This window comes from Eumetopias jubatus, unplaced genomic scaffold (assembly GCF_037043125.1).
Source record: "Eumetopias jubatus isolate StellerSeaLion01/CBP00866 unplaced genomic scaffold, mEumJub1_p1.0 scaffold_17, whole genome shotgun sequence".
Lineage (NCBI taxonomy): Eukaryota > Metazoa > Chordata > Mammalia > Carnivora > Otariidae > Eumetopias > Eumetopias jubatus.
In genome coordinates, this window is record NW_028274823.1 from 29039079 (window position 1) to 29059042 (window position 19964).

The 19964-nt window shown below is 52.7% G+C and overlaps 1 protein-coding gene across 7 annotated transcripts in view; it reads right to left on the bottom strand.

Annotated features, from left to right (window-relative positions):
- Window positions 1-275: 275 nt before the first annotated feature.
- Window positions 276-19964, bottom strand: part of PAX2 (paired box 2) — an 83096-nt gene continuing 63407 nt past the window's right edge. For 3 of the 7 annotated variants that reach the window (XM_088020182.1, XM_028098782.2, XM_028098784.2), the window contains 4 exons: window positions 17705-17831; window positions 3171-3272; window positions 904-990; window positions 276-411 (listed from right to left, as the gene is read on the bottom strand). In XM_088020182.1, the coding sequence (XP_087876308.1) occupies window positions 290-411; window positions 904-990; window positions 3171-3272; window positions 17705-17831 (438 nt within the window). In that variant the 3' untranslated portion in view covers window positions 276-289. Of the gene's footprint in view, window positions 431-903; window positions 991-2930; window positions 3017-3170; window positions 3273-17704; window positions 17832-19964 lie in introns of those variants that run through there. The other 4 variants (XM_028098781.2, XM_088020183.1, XM_028098780.2 and 1 more) reach the window with 2 other exon arrangements.

The following is a 19964-nucleotide window of genomic DNA, read 5'->3' on the forward strand; positions in this document are numbered from 1 at the left end:
GGCGGCGTGGCTGGTCGGCTCCGCGGTCGGCTCGGGCCAAGGCCGGGCGAGCTGGGGTGCGCCCTCCTCTCGCCGCCGCGCGGTCCAGGCAGGCGGGGAGGGGCGGCGGGCGGGGTTGGGGGCGGCGGGCCCGGGCCTGAGGGTCCCGCCCGCGGCTCCACCTGTCCTGTCCGGCCTTCGACGGGGTGTGGTGTGAAGGGCTGCAGGGCTCCTGGGATGGGGGTGGGGCTGGGGCGGCGGCCGGGAGGCATCGCGTCGCGTCGGTCCTCCCTCCCTCCGGGGTGGGCGGTCAGACGGGGACGATGTGGAGGCCGAAGCTGTCGGCCTGAAGCTTGATGTGGTCCCCGCGGTAACTAGTGGCGGTCATAGGCAGCGGCAGCAGCGGCAGGGGCGGAGCCCCGGGGGGCGGCACTATAATAATAAGGGGAACCTGGAAGTTAACACAGGAGAAGAATGGGCTGGGTGAGAGCACAAACAGGAGAACAAAAAAGGAAAGAAAAGCAAAGACCTCCCGGGGCTGGGGTCTGGCGGGATCGGGGCAGGGACACCTTGGTTGGGCTACGGGGCCGGTCGCCCCCGGGAGAGGTTCATTCACCGGTGGGAGAGGGACCCGATCGATCGGTGACCGCCGCCGCCCGAGTGGGGACCTTCCAGAGGGACCGAGGGTGGGGGGGCGGCGCAGAGCCTGCTAGCCCCGGGGGAGGGAGAGAAAAGGAGGGAAGGGGCAGGAGGCGCGGGCGTCCTCAAGGGATCCCGGACCTCAGTGCTGCACTAACGAGCCCGCCCGCCCGGCACCCGAAGGTTGGGTCGCGGGGAGTCGGCCCGGCGTCGGAAGCAGCCCGGCCGAGCTGGCCCGCGCGGGCTGACGTGCTGAGCCGCCGACCAGCCAGGTGGCGTACTCACTTAGTAAGGCGGGGTTGCTGAATCTCCAAGCCTCGTTGTAGGCCGTGTACTGGGGGTGGCTGTACGGGTTGCCGGAGAACTCGCTCCCTGCGGGAGGGTGGTGGAGTGGGGATCAGACACGCGCAACGCCGGGGCGGACCCGACGTGCCCGGCCAGCGGCCTCCCCCGGGTCCGAGGTGCAGGTGCCGCGGGCAGAGCAATGCCCGCCAAGGGCGTGAGGGCAGACGGAGGCAGAGCAATCCACCGGGTCTGCGTGGGGAGAGCCCATGGTGGGGAGGGTGCAGAAGCACGGACACGGGCCTGGGGGCTTGGGGCTCCCCCGAGGAGGCGCTCCGGACCACCCGGGGTTTGTTGGGGGGGGTCCCAGCGCGTCTACCCCGCTGCTTTGGGGGCCAGGGCCTTTTTAGTGGACACTCTGGCTCTAGGAGCCATAGCCCCACGGGGTGGAAGCGGGGGGGAAGGTGGCGAAGGAAGGCCCTCGGGACACTTTGTCCCAGAAAGTCCTAAGAATGGCATCTCAGCACGGTGCCAACGCAAGGGGTGGGGGCTCTGCTGGGAAACACCCCTCTCCCGCCTTTCCCTCGAGAGATTCGGTACTCGGGCCACGCAGCAGGAGAAGGAGGCGGTGCGAAGCAGGTGGACTGCCCGCCGGTCCGCGAGCGGTTAGCCCGGGGCCCCGTGGGCTGGGAGCTGTTGGAAGCTGCTTCCCTCCCTCCGCGGGAGAAAGGCCAGGCCTCCGGGTTTCCCCCTCGCCCTTTCTCCTGTGTGATGACCCCAGACTGTTTACAGTGATCCCTAACCGCGGGTTAAGTAGAGGAGAAGGGGCCCCTCTCTGAGAGGGAACTGGGGTGGGGGTGGGGGATGCAGCCACTGGAAAGCCTGTTTATTGACGAGGAGGGAAAGCATGCGTGCAGCAGGATAATGAGCTTCTGAGCTCAACTGTGACCAAGAGGAACTGAGCTATCTCCTTCCCCATCGCTAATGAAACAAGTGTAATTTCCTCATCAGCACTAGATTCTGTTTAACGACTCCCCCCTTGCCACCATGAGCTCCCCTCATCCCCACCTCCTTGCAGACACCCCCTCCCTCACCCCCACCTCTCTAAGACCTTCTCCAGCCTCCACCTGCTCACTGCTGGGACTTTCCCAGAAGAATCTCCTTGTCCCCAACACTTCTACCCCCACTCCAGATCTGGGCAGAAATCCCCTCACCCACACCTCCCAGCTCTCCTTAGCCAGTCCCTCTAACTCCCTTCAGCCCCTGTGGTACAGCACCCGGCGGCGGCGGCAGTCTCCCCCTTTGCCAACGCCCATATCCCCCTCAAGCTCTGCTTAGCCAGGGCTGTCCCTGGATGGACATCCAGGAATGGGGCTAGTCACCCTCTTCTATCCTCCCCCACCATGGGGGCTGTGCGTCAGGGGAGGGCCACCAGCAGGAGTGGGCTGCAGGCCCAGCGAGTCTCACCCTCTTTAAGACAAGAGGGTTTTGGCGTTTCTGCGAATAGAACCTTCAGCTCTCTGGCTTCAAGCCCAGCTCCCAAACAGGGGTGAGAGGTTGGGAGGAGCACAACGTCCAGCTGCAGTCCTCAGACCCAAAGTCTGGCCTCCTCCTCTCTGATCCACACAGTCCAGACCCAACTCCTCAGGAGCAATGAAGGCCCCGGTACCTCTGAGGAGACGTGGTGCTCTAGCTTGTCTCTCTGGAGCCAATGTCTCTCTGGGTCCAGCTATAGCCTGTCCTCTGTTCCTCTTTCCTCAGGGACTAGCTCCCTCTTCTCCCTGGGGTGGGGTCAGTTCCCCCCACTGGTTTTCCCTGTGGGTTGGTATGGACCAGGGTGGCTTTGTCTGAGTGACTGACAATGCCCCTGGAAATGGTTCTTGGCTCCAAGTTTCCATGGAAACCAGGGCAGGCTCTTCCAAGCAGTGTCAGCTGGCTGGGAGTGGGCTGGGGCACTGGAGAGAGGAGCTGAGGCTGAGTGCTCCCCAGGCACAGGCTCAGGTGGGTGGGCACTGTGGAGGGGGCATGACATACACTGGGGTGCACACAGGAGCCACTTCTGCAAACTCCCTCCCTGGGTTGCTCATGAGGGAGGATGAGGGACCAACTGCAGCCTCTAAGGAGAGAGAGGGATGGAACAGCAATGGTTTGGGCGGGAAGGGACGCTGGGTCTCCCCCCACCCGCAGCCTCAGACTACAGACCACTCAGCAGCTCACCCACAATTTAGTCACCCCCACCTAAATTAGGCAGCTGCAGCATTGTCACCTACCAGGCACCATTCCTGCCAGGGTGGAGGTGGGGTAGCTTCCCTGGCCAGTGGGGGGCACGTGAGGGGGGTAACCAGGCAGGGTGGTGCTCGCCATGTCACGACCTGGAAAAACACAAAGGGGAAGGGGTGAGGCCTGGAAGAGAGAGGCCTGCCTCTCTGCTCACACCAGGGTACTTCGTGGGAAGGAAAGTCTTGGAGAGGAAAGAGCTGTGTGCAGACATGTGGGAGAATATCTGAATGAGCAGGTCCGGCCTTTACACGTGTTTAAGCTTGTTACTTAAGTGCCCTGTGTTCGACTGCGCACCTCTGCTCTGCGTAGCGCTTTGCGTCTCTCCGTGCGCGTTTATGTGCGTATGTGTTTCCCCTTGCTTGTGTCTCTTCATAGCCCAAACGCAGACGGAGAAGGGAGGGAGATGACCTGCTTTTATTCCTCCTCTCAGGCCAGACATTCAGCTGTGGTTTCTCCAGTAGCCAAATGGACCTCTATCATCTTGCTCACCTCTCTAGCACCCCATCTTTCCTTCAGGCTTGGAGGATACCCCCACCTCCACCCATACTGGGGCTGATGGGTCTTCCTTGTCCTTTCTAGGTAGAGCTGCAGGTGCTGAGCCTGGCAGGTGTGGAGAGTGGGGGGAGGGGGGCTGTGCAGTCAGTGGGCTATTTTGCTGTTAGTGTTTATAGCATTTAAATGATAGAAAACTATCCCTTAAGTGAAAACCAGGAGCTTTGAGCCAACAGTTCAAGTGGATCAGATAAAGCTCCAATGAGCAGAACCTGCTCCCCCCACGAGCTGCTGGACTTCTGTCCCTGGAAACTTCTGCTAGCCAGAGTCTGGAGGGTGGGAGGCAGGGCTTTCCTTAGCAGTGTCCTGGAGTGAAGGTAAAGCAAGCCAATATTAGGGAGCCACCCTAGGCCACAGACATCTCTGGGACACAGCTACACCTGAATGGCCTCCTTTCCTTGCCTGTCCCCTCCAGCGCCACGAAGGGATCACCACCTGCCTTGCAATTTATGCCCCCATCTTTAATGACAATAATTTGCCCTCTTCCCTCTCCCACACTTCCATGCCCTAGAGACAATGTGATGCTCTCCTGGGTACCATTTATCCTCTCCAGAGCCCCCTTATCCTCCTCAGCCTGCGCCACTCTCCCACCCTAGTGCCTCTGTCTGGCCCTGAGAAGGCAAAGTGTGGCTGGGGGAAGTCACAGAACTATACATATTTGGCCCGGCTCATTTTCTTTTCATCAGTTGCCCTAGTCTTCATCCTCCCTATGGCTATTCCAAAGCGCCCCCTGCTCTCCTTGCCACTCTCTCCTTGAATTTCACCTCATCTCCTACTTTTCTGAGACCTGAGTTTCCTCACTCCTCCCTTAACACATCTGAGTGATTTATCTTTCCCTAAGTATACAGAGCTTCAGCTCAGCTTTTTGTATCTCCAGCTGCGTGCTGAACATTTTCTTTTTTTAAAAAAGATTTTATCTATTTATTTGACACAGAGAGAGTGAGAGAGTGAGAGAGAGAGAAAGAGAGAGAGAGAGATCACAAGGAGAGGGAATGGCAGGCAGAGGGAGAGGGAGAAGCAGGCTCCCTGCAGAGCAAGGAGCCCAATGCGGGACTCGATCCCAGGACCCTGGAATCATGACCTGAGCTGAAGGCAGACGCTTAATCGACTGAGCCACCCAGGCGCCCCAACATTTTCATCAGCTGTCCCATTGTCACCTCAAACCTAATGGGGATAAAAGCCAACTCATCTTCCCCCCAATCAGGTGTGTTGAAGAACTTCCTGAAGATCACCAAACCAAAAAACTTTGGAATCCTTCTTTTGTTTTGAGAGAGAGCACTTGTGAGCTGGGTGTGTGTGTGTGTGTGTGTGTGTATGTGTGTGTGTGTGTGTGTGCCCGGAGGGGGCAGAGGGAGCATGAGAGAGAGACTCTTAAGCAGGCTCCACTCCCAATCCAACACAGGGCTCGATCTCATGACCCTGAAGAACCCTGAGATCATGACCTGAGCCGAAATCAAGAGTCAGATGCTTAACTGACTGAGCCACCCAGGCGCCCTGAAATCCTTCTTGATATAGCCTGCGTCCTTCCCCTCTGGATGAAGTCAGTCACCAAGTGTTACCAATTACCCTTAGCAACGTCTGTTACATTGGCCCCATCTCCATTTCGTCTACAGCCTCCAGAGCTCAGCTCCTGAGCACAAGCCCTTGGTCTGCCGCAACAGTGCTCTTGCTTGTATTCCCTGCCTGCACATTCTTGCCCCTCCGGTCTAGCCCAGGTGTGGCTGCCTGGCCAGTCCTCATGAAATGTTGCTTTCAACATATCACTTCCCTTGTGAAAACCACCACTGATTCTCTGTAGTCCACAGCTGGAATCTACACTCTGCCAGCCTTCCAAAGCCTCCGGGGTACTCTCCCCATCTTTCTCAGCTCTGACTCTCACTCCGCCTGGTTTGGTTGGACTGTTTTCACAGGCATGTGTGCTGTGGAACCTCTCTGTGCTTTTGCTGTATCATTTTCTTCTTCCTCATAGTTTCCCCTCTCTTTCCAACTCAAGCCTTAAAATGCCTACCATTCTACCCATCAGGGAAGTTTCTTTCTTCTAAACTTCTAGAGTGTCTGTGCTGCATGGTTGACCATGTCATTACATTCCGTAAGGCATTGGACCTGTATCATATTATGGCTTGCCTCCTCAAATAGACCATAATCAAACTGAGGGCAGGGTTCCGTCTTCTGCTCTGTCTTGCGTAGTTGAGAAATCAATAAATGATGCTCAGTAAATACTTTACTGATTGGTTCTCTATCACTTTATTGCACTTATAGCCAATTCCAGGTGGGTTGTACTGTTTTCTCACTGTTTCATGTGTGTTGGTCTCCTTCGAAGAGGTAAAGGCTGGGACAAAACATAAATGCTGAAATCTGCTTTTTCTCTAAAAACAGTTTGAACAGGGATTATGAATTTTTATAAGATGGGAAGAGATGACAGTGACTTATTGTGACTCAGTTTTATCATGAAATAGAATGGTTCTCCTCTATACCTGTCTAATATAGCGAAGATTTTACATTTCCTAAAACTCAAGAACAGACAACAGGGCAGAACCCTCAGACAAGAGATCACTTCAGACTCCCAGGGAGACAGAAGAGAGAATCTGCATCTGCTCTGTTGTGGGCTTTCTTTCACTGACTTCTATTGTTAATAAAAGTTTCACTCCTCCTGCCCATCTCTCAGTGGAGTGGGTCTGAAGTGGACAAGGACAGCAATATCTATCAATTCCTTGAGAGATTAATCATATGGCGTTTGTTGGTCAAAAGGCCCCAAGACAGAGGAGAGTTAGGGAAGAGGCAGAGGTTTTGCAATTAAAAAAGATCTAGAAACGCAGTTCCTCTTGGTCCTGTGACCTTAATGCCTACAAAGCATCCAGAGAAAGAAGTATTCTTCTTTCTTTAAAAAAAAAAACACAGGAATTTAAATGCACCTGAATTCTGATTTTCATCCTCCTGGTTCCTATAGCCTGTCACACATGAATTCCTTGTAATCTAAGGTTTTGTCATACAATTCCCTACCTGGCTTCAGGAGAGAGGAAGAAAGGCCAGATGCCCTAGAAAGGTGTCTCCAGCTAACCTGGAGTTACCCTATCGTGATGTTTATTTCCTCTCAGCTTTTCCTCTCGCAAAACAGTCAGGCTAACCTGCGGCATACAGAAACTTCTGCTTGCTGCAAGTTGCCCCGAGAACTGTTTGCTGAAAGACACATTTCTAAATTCTGGTTAAGAAACTGAATCCGGGAAGTGCTATTCAGACATTTTTAAAATGTGAGAGAAGAGGCCCACGATGAGGAAGAAGCATACATGCTTCCCGGTGTTCGGCACACAGCCGTGCTATTCTATCCTGTGACATCAGCATCACCATAAAGAGGTGCCTGTCAGGACCCCTGAACCAAGAGAGGCGCAAGCCACCGCATACAAAGCACTCTCAATGGCTTCATTAGTACACAGGGGACACCTGAAGAGGAGGAAAAAATTGACCAAACTCTTGCCAGAGCCATATATTCTTCTGGAACACCATTGTCAATAATGGAAAACACATACTGCAGGAAGTTTTCAAATTACTAAGACCATCATACCATTTGCCCAGCAGCATTCTTGGAGCAAGCCTCTTTTAGTGAGAGATATGAATGTGTAATGGAATGTGTGCAAGGAAGAATCAACAGAGCACTGCAGACGGATGGACAGAGGGGAGTGGAGACGGGTTCTAAAACTGTAAGCACAACCACCCCCTAAAAACAAACAAGCAAAAGCACAGAAAGAGGAGAAAACAGGAACATGGCAAAATACATCAGTTACAAAGTATGTGCCGCCCAAAAGAAGACAGGAAGCAGCAAGGTGTTTTGCTCACCCACAATGCCGGTAACGTGACAACAGCACCAAGAATCACAAATGGATAAAAACAAAAACAAAAACCCACATATTACCAGGGGGATGGGCATTTCATGTGGGAGACGTGCTTCCTAAGATCACAAAGTTTTAAAGATGGACAAGTCTTTGAGATGATCTGTCTAACCTCCTTGTCTCCAAGTTGAGAAAATGGAGCCGCAAAGGCATAATGGCGTCCTCATGGCCACAGGGCTAGTAAACGAGAGAGCCCACGTTTGAAGCTATGTCTGTCTCACACTGCCTTTGAATGACAACATGAAGCCAGATAATCCCCAAAAGGGCTGAAGGAAAGGAAAAGAAGTCACCCAACAAGCAAAAATCTCCTATCGTCACTGTCGTCATTAAGACGAGGCAAGAAAAACAGGACATAAAGAATAAAATACTGACACCGAAAGTCTGTAGTAAAACTCCATGGGGTGGAGTATTAATCTCCTTGGAGAGTTTTCTAAAAAACAAAGAGGCTCTTCAAGAAACAGTAGTGGTTGAGAATCTTAAAGTACCCAGAAGTGTTAGAAGCACTGTACTTGATGAGGATGTCTTCTCAGTTCAACTGCGGAAATCCCTGAAGAGTCTACAGCCAATTTCTACAGCAATCACTGCATCTGAATCAGACAGTGCACTTTTGTCAGACATTCCTTACCAAATGGGCCAGATCAAATCAACTGTTTTGGAGAATCTAAGTGCAGTTCCTCTTACAAGTACAGAGAACAGCAAAGGGAATGACTTTATTAAGAAATTGGAAAATTTCAGTCACCAGATAATTTATGCTGTTTTGTCAGCTCTAAGACTCAAGGACAGAGTTGCGTTTCTACTTAAGCTAGACTAGCTAGCCTTCACTGGGCACCTACTACAGCTAGGCACCATCCTAAATATTTTCTATGTCTTATCTCTTTTAATTCTCGTATCAACCAATGACGTTGATCCGTTTTTAATCCCCACTATATAGATGAAAAACCGAAACTCAGAGGGACTAAGTATTATGTTCAAGATTCCACAGATAGTAGATGGCAGAATCTGGATGAATAGAACAAGCAGTATACTTGGGAACTGATTCTAGAATGACATCCTCGAATATTATAAACTCAGAAAATAGGTATTTGGTCCAGGAGAGTAATCTGGGATTATGCTAAGTGAATCCTTCCTAAAACAACATCTTGTTGCTTCTTGTTGCTTGCATGCTTCAGGTTTTTCCATTTTCTACAGCAAGGATTTTAAACTGGGGTTCACTGATTCCGTAGGACTCCATGGATGCGCTTCACAGCGTCCATATAAAGCCATACACCGAACGTTATAGGTACACGTATATAATATCTAGACGGCTTTTGTCATACTCTCAAAAGTATTCATGACTCGAACATGGATAAACAGGATTTATAACAAACCAAAAGAACCTGTTCTTTGGCATAAGAAAGACACCGATTTGTTTAAATGTACTTGAATTGTACCAATAGACAAGTCTGCTCATACAAAGAAAAGCAAAATAACAGGTGAAGGAGCAGAGAGGCTCATCGCAAGTGAGGAAAATGTCAGCATCCATAAGACCCAGGAAATAGTAAAAAGGCAGTCGCCAAAGCGGCAGAGATGCTCTGGCCTGGTGATGACTCAGACCACAAGACTTATTAGACATAGATTTATACAGCAAAAGTTCTATTCAGTGAGTGTAGAGATGCTTTTCCTCAGCATCGTTCTCTGAAAATGAGCACTTCTGCTATCCACTTGACACTATGGAGGACCCTAAGGCCAGAAAACATAACTCTTGTTTTACTATCCTATTCTCAAGTTTTGTCCGCTTCTCATAAGGTAGTGAAGATGAAGACATTAGATTGCTCCAAGGTTGGCAGTCTGGGCCTGCATTTGACACAAGCATTTATAATACTTCCAAGAATATAGCTATTAAATTTGTAATTACTGCCTACTTACACTGTACATTTACATTGACTATACCAATTATGATCACTTTATGACCAATCCAAGTTTACATAATACACTGAAGTAACAAACTTTAAATCTGTAAAAGCTGCTTTTAAAGGAGAGGAAAAGAGTTTTCTACATGTTTCATTTTGTTTCTTATTTCCCATGTTTCTGAATCCTCCCCAAGGTTTCTATGGCGGGGGGGGGGGCGGCGCAGAGGTGCCTGCGTGAGAGCCCCCAGCCCCAGGCACTGGGTTGGCCCCAGAGCTCTTCATCCTGAGCCTTGCCTGCTCTGGGTTCCAGCAGAGGGGGCTGTGCCCGCAGCTCAGGTGGCTGCTCTCCTAGCTGATCTTGCTTCCCACACAGCTGGACCTTTCGTCCCTGCTGTGTCCTAGGCAGGGATGCTGCCCGGATCTGTGTGGGCTCAGGAAGGTCTGCACCCTGTCAGCCAACCAGCTGTGTATAACCAGTTATGCTTTTCCCACCCCTTCTCCTTCCTTCCAGCACACTGCCCTCATCTGGGCCATGGTCGCCTGCTGCCCTGGGACCCCCCAAGAAGTGGCTTCCTTTTAACTCATCTGGACTGTGGATGGAGCCACAGCCTCCGGATCCTGGGAGAAGGCTAGGGAGTGTTGGCGAGTATCACATTTTCAGAAGCCTGAAAGGGAGTCTGGCTATCTTCTAGAGAAGGAAACTGACGCTCAGAGAGAGGGGAGGACATCCCAGCCCTCTCCTCCTTCACTTCTCCAAGCAGCCTTCTCTAGCTCCTTTAGCATATCACAAGTGGAGACTGGAGTCGGCAGGTGCTCCGGCGCTGGGGAGGCTGGGCTCGACTCACCGATGGGCTCCAAGCACCAGAGACCCTCATGCTGGGTGGGCAGAGGTTAAGCCTGTTTGCACAGTCTCCCGATACTCCAGGTCTCCCAGTTCCTCTCCAGCTTTATTTTGTTCTCTGAGAGCACTGAATTGTCAGCTCTAATCCTTCCAAAAGCGCAGCGTTTTTCAGGCGCTCTGTGTAAGTGAAACCCTAATCCCAAGGAAAACGGCCACTTAAGCTGCTGGAGCATTAGGCTGCTCTGGGAGCGGGCCCTCGGACTTCCTCCCTCCCTGCCTGGCAGCCCAGGGAGGAGAGGGGAGGATTCCAGGCTGAAGGGAGCAAAGCCCTCTCAGAAGTAACAATGGTGGCAGGGCTTGCCTCCCAAAGCTCAGGGTTGAAAAAGTGCTGGCTTGTTTGTCCTGAGGCTGATAGCAGGGAAGGAAAGATTCTGATCACCCTAGGGAGGCAGTGTGTGTATGTGTTCAGGGGAGAGAGGGTTTTCCTGTCCCTTGGGGGCTGGCTGGCTCTCTGGGGCAAACAGGCTTTCAGGTCTTACCTAGGTGGCTTTGAGGCCACCGGGAGACATTTCTGAGCCCTTGGTCCCAGTGCATACCTGTAATATTCATTGGGACACCACCATTTAGGATTTCTGGTCATTCAGAAAAGACTGAGTTGATGGATTTTACTTTTACTTAGCCAATCTTTTCTTCTTAGAGAGTGCCAAATAATGGAGTAAACAAGCTCAGTGCCAGGAGATCCCCCTTTTGGAGAATTCTCCTTTGGGACACCCCAAGCATCTCTAAACATCTATATAGCAGCTGAGAGGTTCTCCATAACCTAGCTAATCATGAAAATGGTGCCCAGTGCTTTCTATTAGGCAGCCCTTTGTTACCCTGAGTTGGCTACTATATGCACTTGAAATAGAGATCATTGATTTCTTAAAAATATTTTGATTCATATTAAAACTGGCCCCTCTCCCTGATCTCTACATGGATCAGTGAGCCCTGGCGGTGTGGAGGACTAAGCACACACAGTCCATTTGGGGTGCTCAGCCTTTTGGTATCATGGGTGGAGGAAAGAGATGAAGGGAGAAGTCAAGAGGAAGGCCCAAGGTAATGGGCCACATCTGAGCTCAGCTTAGAAGACCATGGTACTGCATCTTTGCTAAAATACCCAGGAGCCTTTCAGACCTTCTTCATCTTCCCCATGGCTCTCCTCCCCTCTGCAGCTCCTTTAGCAGCCCCATGTGCTTCTGTCCAAGGCCCCCTGCTGGGATGCACAGCCCATCACCACCGGGGATGGCTGGTAGCACAAACATGGATGTGGATTTAGGATGGAGACTGAGGTGGTACAGCTTTTATTCTGCTCCAATTCGATCTGACTCTCCCAGGCCTAGAGTGGATTAGTGTTCCTTTTCAATATCCTTTCCCTCTAAAGGTGAACTGGATAAAGGAGGAAGGGAAAGAGCCCAGATCCAATGACTCCCTAGGCTGCAGGCCCAGGGCACCTATATTATCTGTCAATGTCTCATTGCTATGGAAATGCCCCCGTAATTAAATCAGAGCCGAGGTCTGGGGGCTGGAGGTCCTTGGGGATGTGGCTGGAGGCCTCAGGGATGTTTGGAGGAAGCTAGCTTCATACTATTGGGCCTTCTGGGCCTAAGTATAGGGTCCAGGGCGCATGGGTACCATGGAGAAGCCCTCTGGCTTGGTTTGGCCTCCGCAGCAAGGGGCTCTGACTTGTTGTATGTCAGAAGTTGCCCTAGCTCGCTCCTTTCAAGGTTGGAGAGGAGGTCTGATGTCTGTGCCCTAAATTCCTCTAGCTAATCAGGGGCTTTGAGCCGACAGACAAGGCTAGGAGACTCCCAGCCTCCTTTAGAAACATTTCTCAGCCTTTATTGCCCTCTCCTCCCCCGGAGGGGCTGGCCAAGGGCTAAGCTGTTTGTTTTATGGAGGGAAGTGCAGTTGCATTGGAAGGGGGTTGTTAACTACAGGAAAGAGGCAGTTTCTGGAGGTCCTCAGGACTCCCTGCGTAGGAGGAGGAGGGTTTCCCAGGATCCACACTTCTGTCTGCTAAAAGACCACTTTGCTGACCATCCCAGATCTGGGCAAGGGGTCTGAGCTTCTGAGGGCTCACAACCCTTTCTCAGAAGCTGAGCCTGCGCGGTTGGTTCTCACAGGCCTCCAGGACCTGGGGGGTCAGCCCTGCTTTTCAGCTTTGAACTTTGCCTTACTGACTTCCCCTCAATGTACCAGGTTCCAGGAGAAGCTTCTGCCCCCTCTCCCCACCTTGGGCACTCTCCCCTCTTGGGCAGCATCCACATCTCCTCCTGGATCTTAGCTATAGATTCCTTCAGAGCTGTAGTCTTAAGGCATCAAGAGAAGTTTCTCCCAAACTCTTGAATAAAACCACCTTATCTCCCCACTGCCATCCACCCAGGGTAGAGAAGCTAATAAGGCTCTTTCTTCACTGAGGAGGGCTGTATTTTCCTTGTCCCTAGCTTTCCAAAGTTCAGACATTTTTCCAAAGGGAAGATTCTCTGCTGACACCTGAGTCTGGGAGCTTGAATAAGCAGGGAACAGGCTCTACTCTCAGGGCTGCCTGAGGCTCCTGAACCTCAAAACAGTAAGCTATATATAGGTGTGGTCTTCTTTCGTTGTCCTTTTGAACTTTTATTACCTGAAGATTGGCTAAGCTGTGGTGGGGAAGGGGATGTGGGATCTGGAACCGTGATAAACACAAAACTAATACTTTTATCTTTTTTTTTTTTTTTTGAATATGAAACATACTTATTTTATACTTGTTTTTGGACTGTTCTATTATCTCCAGCTCTTGGGGATATTAGTCATCCTATTTCTTGCTTCTGCTAACTCTCCCTCATGATAGCTTGTATTCACATGAGGTGTGTAATTTTTTGTCGTGAGCTCATCTTTAGTGGTGGAGTCCCATGTGCCCTAGGTTGGGGAATGCCTCTACGGAGAAGGTTTGCCCTGGTTCCTGCTGGGGTTTCTGAGTGGGTTATTACCCTAGACAAATTTTTATGTCAGTTCTTGGCTGGGGGTTCCTGCCACATACTCAGGTATAAATTTGGCCTCTGAACCAGGGTCAGGCTTAGGGGCTCCATTTTTCATGGAGACAATTTTTCACTCACTTGCTTCCCTGGACCACTGGGATAATTTGTGTGTTTCCCTTTCACAGATGGCGTCTTGCTCTGTTCCTGGCTTTTCACAGGGTAATACTCACTTCTAGCTTCCTGCTTCTTTTGGACTCAAGGTCGTGGCTTCCATCTGCTGTGTGACAACTGCAGTCTCCCCCAGTTGGGGTCCACCCCCAGTGCAATGCCCCTGGTCATTCACTTCTTGCTCTGGCTTTGAGTTTCCCTCTCCTTCTGGCACTGGAGAGTGAGGTTTGCTTGTTGTGTTAACAATTCTTGTTGTTATATTTTTATCCAGCTGTGTTTTGGGGAGTGGAGCCCGCCTTGTTTCTGGACATGGATCTCATTGCTCCGTCACCTCTCTGGGACTAAAAGGAGGGTGGCAAGAACTACCCTCGCACGAAGCTCTCCCAGTGCTCAGTGCCAATGCCCACTGGAGGCCAGGGCAGCCCGCTCAGGGCAGTAGCTCCGGGGACTGACAGGTGGATTCCTGGGCTGCTAGGGTTAGCCTGGAGAGCCGCCACACACTCCCTGTCTCCCTCCGTGTGGCCTCCAGGGTAGGGAGCCTGCTCTCACCTTCATGGTGGACTTTCATCAGGCCAAGGGACTCTCTAAATGCTCAGGCGCCTCTCCAAGGGACTTGGGGCATCCTGAGACTAGTACTCATCTTCTCCCAGATCAACATTGATGCCAGTGTCCCCTCATGCTCCCGTATGGCTGAAGACCTGGACAGGCACAGGAAGGGAGAGGTTGAGGTGAAGGTCATGGGGATGAGGGGCTCTTTTCTTCCAGTGAAGGGAGATTTGAAGGCACCAGCACACAGTTGGAGCCAGAGTCCTCACTGAAGTCCTGGCCCAGAGGTCTCTGAGACTACTGAGGGGTTGATGACAGCCCCCTCTGGGGTCCCCTGGAAGGGTAAGAAGTTGATAGAAGAAGAAGGTACCAGCCACCGCCAGCCAACCTGAGGAGGCCTGGGGCCAGAGTACCCCCAACCCTCTCTCTCCTGTAGCTGGTCCCTTTTTCCTTATCACTTCAGAGAGACTCGGCTCCGTTCCAGACCAGCAGCCTAGAGCAGTGGGCTGGAGAGAAGAGATGCCGCTGAGCTAGAGCAGCCCAGCGGCGGAAGGGAAAGTGGGTGATAAATTTAAATAACCAGCTTGACTTGGCAGCTTGCTGAGTTGTGATGCAGTGAAATTAAAATCTCGGCAGAACTTGCAAACACTACCCAGAAAAAATCCGTCTCTCTCCTTGGTTCCAAGATGGAAGGTGGGGAGGGGAGACTATCAGGCCAAGCCGCAGACGCCGCCAGCCACCCTTGCTTGCAATGTGATGAGCTGTCCTGGCTCACTGGGCCCCACGCTCCCCTCCACACAATAGCCCGGGCTCCTCTCTCCTCTCAGTCCTGACCTTGTGGAACAGCTGTATCAAGTGGCTGGTGAAGTTTGAAATCAGCCTCCAGTGCCAGGAGGTGGCAGGAATATCAATAAGGTCAGCTCTCCAGGTTGGGCTAGGGCATTGCTAGGCCGGTTTCCCCAGGGCTCATCCCTGAAGGTTTACAGCCTCAGCTGCCTGTCCCCGGGGAGGAAGATGAGCTGGGTGCCTGAGACACGGGGGGTGAGGAGGGGGCCCTGAACACCTTAGCAAGCCCAAGCCAGCCTGTGGATACAGATGACCTCCCTGCTCCCTCACGTTTAGCACACAGCTGGCCGGAAAGAGCCTCCCCCTTTTTGTTCTTGACCAAGGTCCTTCATATTCTCCAACAAAATAAGCTTTTTAAGAATCTTTGAGCGGAATTTCTACAAATACACCCAAAGCCTCGCCCATGTGCCAGATGTGCTTGAAGTTTTCACAGATGCCAAGATTCTTCTAGAAGAACCTAGCCCAAGTCCACCTCTTATGTGTCTGCTGTCCTTGCATCACTGCTTGCCGCTACCCACAAAGTCCTGGCCCGAAGGCCACCATGCTGGACCCACTCCTGAGGTGGCCCATCGAGTCTCTGGGCACTGCCCCGTTTCTCACCTTGACAATACCTCCAGCAAATTCTGTTTGTCCCCATAATAAACACATCATGAATCATTCATCTTTAATAGATTATGCAAATTAGGAGGACATAAAATCAACAAAGATCAATAACTGCAGCCATTTAATTGCCAACAAAAACATTTTAAGAATGAGCATAATCTGCAGCCCTTTCTCTGGTAATGGCACCATTAATCCAAACATTGGATCTTGGCCTAAGTGTAGAAAATTCATTCCCTGCCCCCACCTCCTCCCACCTCCCCTCCCCCACCTCTCCACACACTTTTCTCTTTTTGGTAATTTCCAGTTTCTGAGCGAGTTTCCCGTCATTACCACTGGTGAACAGCTCCGAATGTTAATGGTTCTGCTTTTGTTACTCCTCGCTTGATTGAAATGTCGCATACAGATTGAGATGTTAGTGCTAACTTGCCACCTGGGAATGTCAAGCTGGGTCTGAAATGAACTTTTCTCACACTTGGATCCAGATGGATCAGCCGGAGATGTTCCCAGGCTGAGCTGGGACTGTTCCAGGGCCATGGGGGGGGGGGGGAGGCGGGTGGGGGATGCTCAAGGTGGAGGCACTTTTCTGCACCAGCCCGAGTTCTCCTGCAGCAGGAACCCTACCCGAAGATCCATCTCTCCACCCCAGGGAGCCCCTGCCTTCTGGACTGTGGCCCCAGGCACAGAGAAGCACAGCTGGGATGAGAGAAAAGTCTCCTGGGCTCTCTTTCATCAGCAGCCTGGGGTGGGCCACCTTCAGGAAGTGGCCACTGAAACTCTCAGCAGATGAGAAGCGTGGCCTGGCCTGCACCATCTCTCTGCCTTGGGTCAGAACACCCAGCAGCTCAGAGAGCTTCCACGTTGGCCAAGGAGGGCTCATGTCAAGGGCCAGTTAATAATAGGCTATGTCCTGACCCAGCTAAGGTTGTCACTCCCAAAAGCCCCATCTGGTTCCCTGACACTTCCAGAACTCAATCTCTGATCGCCTAGCAAAAGAGCTCAACCTTGTCTGGGCCGAAAACTGTTGTACCAGGACACCCCTTGAGGAGAGCCCGGGAAAGCTAAGGACAGGGCTCTCCCAAGCCCGCAGGTGGAAGCTGGATGGCCACTCACAGCCCGGCTCGGGCCTGAGCCCTACTCAGATCAGCTCCACGCCAGAACCAGGGCCTTGCTCCCTGCCTTTGCCACCAGCTATGATGCTGACTGTCTACAGCCCTGCTGCCAGGTCCCCGGGCCGCCTCCGCCCGCCTCGCTCAGCAGGTAACGCCTCAGTGTCTCCCAATCCCCACCGAGACCCTTCTCAATCATTCTGTCTCCCAAGGAACAAACGGCACATTGGCTTTAGTGTCTCCAGAATAATTAGGTGAATTTTAATAACACCTCAATGTGTGTTTCTCCCACTTGGGCACTTTCCTGGCCCGGAAACCCTTCTGCAGTGCCAGACGCCTTCCACAGCCTGCAGCTCTGCGGCCTAGAGCTTCCTTAGCTGGGCCCTTCGCTGCACCACACCTCGGCCTTCTTCCCCTCGAGCTGCCCCTGCTGCTCCGAATCCACGGGAGCAGCTGGATTAGCTGTCCTCTCCCCTGCATTTGACTGTGGGACTGGCTTGAACCTGCCTGGCCTTGAAATCAAGCCTCAGTCTCAGTGGTTTCTCTGGGAAGCAGGAGAAGGACTGTGATAACTGTGCTTATCTGTAACCACAGAGCTGGATGCTGTGCCCTGAAGCCCAAAGCCACAGCTCCCCAGGCTGCCTAGAGGGAGAGGAAGCCAGATCCCCCAGGAGCCTTGGAGGTGTGGGAGCATGGAGGCTGGACACTGCCCCACTCTCCTCAGCCTGGCCTATTTACCCTCTGCATTCCTCTGTGCACGTCCTCACAAGAGGCATATAATTCTGGGCACCTTGGTGGAGGCAAGAGAAGAGGTAAAGAGAGAGGCGAGAGGATGGGCAGAAGGAACCAGCAACAGCTCCTCCTAGCTTTGACCTTTCCAGGCTGAAGCACACAGAGACCCTGACCACAGCTTCTTCTCCTCACATCTGCACACATATGTTCAGGATTCAGAAAGTACCCTGGTTTTCGGAGGCTCACTCTCTCTGTAGATACCATGCCAGGGGGCCCACGGGTCACACTGGGCCCCAGATGGCATGGGCTGAGGTGCCCCTACTGAAAGCAGTGCCCCCCCTCCCCCCAGAAGCCTCCTTACCGGTCACAACGGGGTATGTCTGCGTGCCTGACACGTTGCTGCCCAGCTCGGGGTTGGTGGATGCAGATAGACTCGACTTGACTTCATCAAGCCCAGGGGTCAGGGCTGGGAGGGAGTACTCGTTCCCCTGGGAGAAGAGAGAAAAGCGACCGCTCTCTATTGATAGGCACATGCACATGCAGAGAAAGGGCTCCGTGTGCAGATGGGGAGGAGGAACGGGGAGCCTTCCCAGATGGGGTGGAAGGAGACGGCCAGGCAGAGGGAGGGGAGCGAGGGAGGGGCAGGTTCAGCAGATGATGGAGAGTTTTGTGTGGGTGGGGGGTAGACCTGACTCGGGGTAAGCTGGAGGTGCAGCCTGTAGTTATTGGTGGTGATCCCAGCACTCTTTAAACCACTAAAGCCTCTCCTGCCTAAGAAGCCCCAAGGGCGGAGTGTAGCAGTTGGGTCCCCCCTGCTGAGAGGCAAAGGGTGTTTTCAGATTCCCCTGGAGTCTTGGGGAGGAGGGGCGGACCATGACACGATGATGGCCGAGGCAGGAGCTGGGGGAAGGGCCGAGTGGGGCCTCTGGCCTGGCACTGCTGGGCTAGCTGATCGGGTGCTGGCGCCCCCTTTTTAAAAAACAAACAAAGACAGCCCCACGGGCCCCTTGCTCTCTGCCTGTGCACTGGGGTATGAAATTGGGGAGGGGGAGAGTCCACATGGCTAACAGAAGGGTGGGAGGGGGCCAGTCATTGCCTCTGAAAGGGTGTCCTGCCCGAAACACTCGGGTAATTGCCTTTTTATTGCCGTCACCGCTCAGCCAGACCCCGGAGCTGGGCCGACCAGGAGCCTGCACAAAGCAGGAAAAGTTGTCCTGATTAATATTACGTTAAATTAAAACTGATTTTCTGCTCTTTCGGGTCCGTTTTTTTCCCTTCCGCTTCCTGGCCCCCCCCAGAGGGCCCCCTCCCTTCCCTGGCTGGCCAGGATTGCCTCGTCATTTCCAATTCCTTCTCGTATTGATCTTCCTGTAGAAATCAGTTTTGTAATTAGCTGCAAATTAGGCCTTCTACTGGGGGTGAAGCTGCCCCCTGATTTATCACCAGAGTAATTCGCTGTGATCGGAGAGAAATTAAAATGAACTCAATTAGGCTTCGGATTTGCTTTATGGGCCCTGCTCCGAGTTTCAGGGGGAAAAAATGACTGTGCTGGTGTTTAATAGTCTAATGAAAGTAAATAAAGGTTATTCATTGTAATACAGCCGGGGACTCGTGGAGGGTGCACCGAGCCGCCCGCCTCGGCCGGCTCCTCCTTTGTTGGTTTATGGCTCAGGGCACCTTAAAAAGACTTTTGATTTTTGTTTTATGAAGACAAACAGCTTATGGGATAAAAGGGCGGGCGGAGAGAACGGCGAGTGGCTGGGAGCTGCTGGAGTCCTAGAGAGGAACTGTGCTGCGCGGAGCCTGCGGGGCCGCGCACGCACGCACGCACGTCCGAGTGCGCGTGTGCGCGTGCAAGCCCGGTTGACTGCTGTGCGGCAGTTGTGGGCCTGGCCTGGGCCGTAGGTGTGGGAGGAATGGGAGTGTGTGCACTGGGGGCCCCTCTGGATGTGTGGGTGGAAGCAGGTGCTGGAGGTGTGCCGAGCTGTGGTCTGGGACAAGGCACCCCTTCTGGCAGATGGGGGGGTGTGTGCTCTGAGGACTGTGAGCTGTGAGTGGGGGTAGGGAGCAGGTGCCTGTGGTGGTGTGTAAACACGTGCACATGGGTAAATGGGAGGAGTTAGGAGATGTGTTTCTATGCTGTGTATTCTGTGGGTATGTTGTGGGCTGCCTGGCGCTCTGGGCTGTTCTGCATCTGGACGAAGTATCAGGGTGGGGGGTTAGGCCGGCCACCTATCTCGGGTCACACTGGACAACTGGACTTGGGAGCAGGAGGCAGGCACCGAGGGCTCTCCTTCTGACATCGGGCGAGAAGAGCACCCCGGCCTCGCACCAACTTTCTGTAAGACCTCCGGGCCATTAAGGCAAGGGACATGGCAAGAGGACACGGACGTCTCCTGGGTATTCTATGCCAGACACGTGGAATGACAGGGCTGGAGGGACTATTAGACCTTACCCAAGTCCTCCATTCTACAGATGGGGAAACTGAGGCTCTGAAAGGAGACAAGACTTCCCCAAGACCTATCATCCATCATTTCTAACTGCCATATACCATAATGGTTTTTCTTAACTCTCCCATAACGTCCTTGTGTGAGTGTGTCCACTCGGCCCACACACAGTGC